Raw genomic sequence first — 6,000 nt, 5'->3', positions numbered from 1 at the left:
CTGAGAAAAGACAATGACGGGTTTACCTACCTACTCACATGTATTGATGTGCTGAGCAAACACGCGTGGGTGGTGCCTTTGAAGGACAAAACAGGGGCCTCTCTGGTGACAGCCTTCAAAAGCATTTTTGTCCGAGGTCGTCAACCCCTGAGACTACAAACAGATAAGGGTAGCGAATTTAAAAACAAGGTGTTCCAGGATTTTTTGGACAAAACAAAGGTACACTTTTTTGTGACAGAAAATGATGACATTAAAGCCTCAATGGCGGAGCGCTTCAACCGTACCTTGAAAGACAAACTGTGGAGGTATTTCACCAGAACAAGTTCAGTGAGGTATGTGGAAGTCTTGGCTAAGCTGGTGCGTGGTTACAATCATTCCTACCACCGCAGTATTAAGAAAGCTCCTGCTGACGTAACCATCGCTAATCAGGAGGAAGTGTGGCAACGGTTGTATGGTGGTCCAACTCTCTCCAAACCACCTAAACTGAATATAGGAGACCGTGTGCGAATCAGCAAGACGAGAAGAGTCTTTAAAAAAGGTTATATGCCTTCTTGGACAGAGGAACTCTTTACCATCAGTCAAGTCAAGACAACCACACCCGTGACCTATGTGCTGAAAGATGATCACGGAGAAGAACTGTTGGGGACTTTTTATGAACAGGAACTGCAGAAAGTGGGGGAGAAAGAAATATACCGCATTGAAGCTGTTTTGGAACAACGCCCTGGAAAAGGCAAACAGAAAGAGTATTTAGTCAAATGGTTCGGCTATGACCCGTCATTCAATTCTTGGATTCCACAGACGGCACTGACCCCCTACACGGACTAGCTTCAGTGGTTCTGATGGAGAAAACTCAGAAGATTAATACGCCTCTGGATGAACCAGACAGTGTTGTTAAGCGACCAAGAACATCCAAGCTGTGGCGTGTATTTGGACATCGTGTCCCTCGGAGCGAGATTGTCTTCCTTTGTCAGATGATCCTTATTTATGTGGTGATTGGAGTGTCTCTGCTCAATCTGACAACCGGTCGCGGACCGGATAACTTGTGGGTGGCCCTACTGGGAAGTTGTCTCGGCTACGTGCTTCCTAATCCTTCCATTGATCCACCCTTGGTACAGTAACAACGTCTTCACTCATCATGTTCTACCTGACACTCCCCAGCAACAGCTCCTTGCAGCACTACCCTGACAACAACGCGAGTCACTACTACACAAAACTACCTCAAACAATTGACCTGGGCACCGACTACGAGTGTGGGTTGGCTGAGATTCAGTTTAACAACTCGTATTTGTTTGTTTGTTTATTTGTTGCTTAACGTCCAGCCGACTACGCAGAGCCATATCAGGACGAGGAAGGGGGGGATGAAGGGGGCCACTTGTCAAGCGATTCCTGTTTACAAATGCACTAACCCATTACTTGTGTCCCAGCAGGCTTTAGTAAAACTAAATTAATACCTACTGGAAGATTACCAGTTTCCAGTATGTTAAAATAGGCTTAACCTATCTACTGCTGGACTTACATCAGAACACTAACAGATTAAACTATACATGAATCGCGAGACAAGCGGCAAGAGAAGAGATTTTTGGAAAAAATACAGGTGAATGAGCAAGAAGGCAGAAAAAAGAAAAGAATTCATGAAGAAAAAGAGAGCATGACAGGAAAGAGGAACCAAAAATCTACCTAACAGCAAACTAGAAAGCTCCTGCGGTTCCAAAAACAGGAGGGGCCTTTAATTTCATAACCGCAGTGCCCCACTGCGGGAAACAACTCGTATGTAAATGTGGAAAAAGACACGTGTCAGTTTCGAATTTGTGTCCCATTAGGTGTTGTTATTTCTTGTGATACTCTAGTTTTACCAGAGGGGTTGTATGATTCACCTGCTTTTTTTATAGACTCACTAAACCAGCTCTTGGTTGATGTAAGTCTTACGCACTATGTAAGGTTTTATTACACCAAAGCAGCAAAAAAAGTCCGTGTTAAATTACTCAAAAATATCTCGCTGTGGATGAGCCCTGAGTTGATGAGAATTTTGAAAACAGATGTCACCCAACAAAGCATCATAGGCCCTGGTCACTTTGACGGTAAGGCTATGATGGACTTACATCAAGATTTTCACGCAATATACGTGTACTGCGATTTGGTGCGCGAAAGAGTGGTCGGAGACACATTAGTCCCATTGTTGCGGACGGTGCCGATTAAAAAGAAGACTGAAGAAGTCGTTCATCATATGTTTGAAAAACCCCATTACATGCCACTGACTCGTTGTCAGTTCAACACGGTGGAAATGCTTTTAACAACGGACACGGGAAAACCTATCGCATTTGAGCAAGGGAAGACGGTCGTGACGCTTCATTTTCGTCGTAGACGCACCGACCATTTGTAGAAGATGGTTCGTCTAACCCCTTTCCAGGGCAGTGGAAAACTCTATGAAGATTATTACTGCAGCCAGGTCGGCCACGGTCTCCCCGTGTTTGTAGGAGGAAGAAACTACAGAGGTCATGGTATTGGCAATCTCTTAGGGGGTATTGGTCGAGTCCTTGTGCCTCTTTTGAGAAGTGGTGGAAAAGCTCTGCTGAAAGAGGGGGCTAGGACAGGTATGCAGGTGGCTCAGGATGTGCTGTCTGGGCGTAGTGTTAAGTCGTCACTACAGCAGAGAGCTAGCAATGCAGGGAAGCGATTGTTTCACCAAGCCGTGGGTCGAGTGACAGGCACAACAGCCGCGCCGCCTGGAGAACCTGCAAGGAAACGTATAAAATCATCTACACCACACCGCCAAGGTCAGACTGGGAGGCAGAAGAAGAAGAGAAGGAGGGCGACAGCAGCCGATATTTTTGGATAAGCATCATGGCCCTTGCCCACCCTCAGTCATGTGAAAGTGTACATACTGGATTGGATTTGTTTTCTGTACCCCCAACACAGACAGCTGTACAGGAGGGAATGTTTGTAGAGTATCATCCTCTAGCTACTCTGGCCCCAGGAGCCCCTATTGAGTTTACCATCAGTGGTGCTACATCCGAGTACCTGGATCTAAGCAACACGTATCTCCATGTGCGAGCTAAAATCACCAAAGCAGACGGAACAAACTTGGAGGCTGACTCCCCTGTGGCTCCTGTCAACTACTGGTTGCACAGCCTGTTTTCCCAGGTGGATATCAGTCTCAATGATACCTTGGTGACCAATTCAGAGAACACCTACCCCTACCGTGCCTACATTGAAGCCACCCTCAACTATGGACGAGAAGCCAAGAAAAGTCACCTCACCAGTGCCATGTATTACCGAGATAGCTCCAACCACCTGGATGATACAGCAGGGGATGCCAACTGGGGTTTGAAGGTACGGCGTGAGCAAACCATGCGGAGCAGAGAGGCAGACATGATGGGGCGACTTCATGCTGACATCATGCACCAGGAACGCTACATGATGAACGGCGTGGACGTGAAGATCAGACTCATTCCTTCCAAGAACATCTTCCACCTGATGTCTCCTGACCCCTTTCAGGGTTTCCGCAGTGTCATTACACATGCCTCCCTGTTTGTTCGCAAAGTCAAGTTGAACCCTGCTGTGAGCCTCGCTCACGCCAAAGCACTGGAAAAAGGCACGGCCAAGTATCCTTTGAAAAGGGTCGTGGTAAAGACTTTCTCCATTCCCACAGGCAACCTCAGTGCTGTGCAGGACAACTTGTTTCTGAGTCAGACACCCAACCGCCTGGTGATTGGCTTGGTGGACAGCGCTGCTTTCAACGGACAAGCCTCACGCAATCCCTACCACTTCAAGACACAAGGATTGTCCTTTCTCAGCCTGTACCTAGACGGGAAACAGATTCCCGGCAAACCCCTGACACCGAACTTTGAACAACACCAGTATGTGAGGTCATTCTTCAGTCTCATGACGTCTACGGGTCTCGCCAACAGAGATGCGGGATCTTACATGGAGCTGCGTGATTTTGAGTTGGGGTATGCTATCTACAGTTTTGACCTGAGTCCCAGTCTTCTGGATGGAGATCAGTTTGAACTGGTGAAAAGCGGTGCCCTGCGTCTGGAGCTGAAGTTCAACCAAGCTCTTCCAGCGCCTGTGATGGTGATTGTGTATGGTGAAATGGACAGCATGATCGAGATTGATCGCTCTCGCCAGGTCCTGACTGATTTTGCACTATGAACAGCAAAGACATTAGCCGAGTGTTGGGGAGAGACATTCATACCCGACGTGTGTTTCGAGGTGTGTTTCCCAGAGACAGACTCCCACGACAGGTGAATACGCGACGCCCAAGCGCTTTTGTCATCAATACAGATCGCAGTACAGGACCGGGAGAACACTGGGTGTGTGTCTGGTTTGATGGACTGGGACAAGCGGAATATTTTGATAGTTTTGGTTTACCACCCGTGCACCCCGCTATTGAAAACTTTATGCTGAAACACAGTTCAGCCCACGTGTACAACCCACGGCTTTTGCAAGACTTGACGAGTTCAGCCTGTGGGTTGTATGTATTGTACTATGTTTTGATGAAAAGCCGCGGTGCCAGTTTATTTCGAACGCTTCGTGTGTTTTCCCCCAACAGACTTTGGGGTAATGATCGAAGAGTATGGTTTTTGGTCCAACAGCTAAGAAGAACCTGAGGTCGTGTGCTTCGTCTTTTTTTTAGGTCTGTAAACGGTTTTATTCATTTTATTGGGTGTGTGTGTGTGTGTGTGTGTGTCTATATAAGAAGAAGGGGAGGAGTCATCTCCACCACTTTCATCTCGTACCCACCAAAGTAGAGAGAGGGTTAGAAGAGTGTTAGTAAGAAAAGAGAGGTACACAAAACAAAAAAGTCATGATGGAGACGTCCAGTCCCTCTTTAGAGCAGATGTTGGAAGACTTGGAGGCTGGTATTCTCAAAGTTAAAGATCACCTGCGAAACAGTTTGTTCTTGCTGTTTGTTAGTGCGTTAAAATGCGTTGTTTGCAAACGCCTTGAAGAAAAAAAGAGAGAAGAAAAAGACTATCCAACACGGTGGACTGTTGACGCCATTAGAGCCGTCGCAGATAACGTCTGGGAACACCTAAATCGAGACAAAATTCTTAGTCGTTGGAATGTAGCCTTACCCAAGACACATCCAGACGGGCTCTCCTGGTGGTGTTTGCGAGTTGTTGTGTGGAAGTGGACAGAAACGACAGCGTTTCGAAAAAGGGTTATCACTCATGTGACTGAACAACTGCTCTGTGAGTGATGCAACAGAGTGAAAAACGACATAGCATCCCACGTGACCTTAGGCTAACCCAGTGTGGACCCGTTGAAACCAGAATAATCAAGATGTACATGAACCACGAGTGTGTATATAAGACAGGACGGATGTAAAAAGACCACTACAGAGGATTTTTGCGGAGTCGATCATGCCTTCAGGGACCATGAAACAGCCACCACAGCCGGCTACACGCTACCCGCTAGGTGGAAGCCTTTTTGCCTCAGTAAAAACGTGGAGAGGGGCTGTAAAAATCCATATTCGCCACTATGCTGTTCCCACCCGCACCAAAGGTGGGCGTGTTGTCCCCACCCAAAGAGGAGTCACCCTGGACTTGAAAAAGTTTCAGAAACTGCTTAGAGTGCAGAAAAAACTCAAAGAAGACTTCCACCAACAGGTATCTTCTCTGTCACCCACAGAGGAGAAGCAGGAGAAAAAACATCCGAAAAATCACACAGAGTGTCCGCCGTCAGACTACTACTGTTCAACACCATCAACCACAGCCACGGCTTCGACACAAAGCGAGGAATACCCTCAGCAGCTGCAGCGACCCCTGTATTCCACATGTCCAGTTTACTGTCCTGTCACAACCGTAAATCCTCTTCCTGTGACACCAAGAAGTGGTTATGAAGTTGACAACTAATCCGGGGACCACCTCGTTCCTTTAAATTGACAATCATGTATTTTTTTTTTTTTATTTTTTTTTTTAATGTATGTGTATGCAAAATGTTAATTTTTTTTAATATTTTTAATATTCAAAAGACTGCTGTCACTTTTATAATAAA

General features: G+C 46.5%; 1 protein-coding gene across 1 annotated transcript; it reads left to right on the top strand.

Annotated features, from left to right (window-relative positions):
* The first annotated feature begins 1,135 nt into the window (after positions 1 to 1,135).
* LOC138970241 (uncharacterized protein F54H12.2-like) lies at positions 1,136 to 4,152 on the top strand. The gene is made up of 2 exons (XM_070342738.1): positions 1,136 to 1,281; positions 2,706 to 4,152. Exons 1-2 carry the CDS (start codon positions 1,136 to 1,138, stop codon positions 4,150 to 4,152), a joined length of 1,593 nt encoding a protein of 530 aa, XP_070198839.1.
* The last annotated feature ends 1,848 nt before the right edge of the window (positions 4,153 to 6,000 follow it).

Source organism: Littorina saxatilis, linkage group LG7 (assembly GCF_037325665.1).
Source record: "Littorina saxatilis isolate snail1 linkage group LG7, US_GU_Lsax_2.0, whole genome shotgun sequence".
In the NCBI taxonomy this organism is placed as follows: Eukaryota; Metazoa; Mollusca; class Gastropoda; order Littorinimorpha; family Littorinidae; genus Littorina; species Littorina saxatilis.
This window is presented reverse-complemented; position numbering and strand designations above follow the sequence as displayed.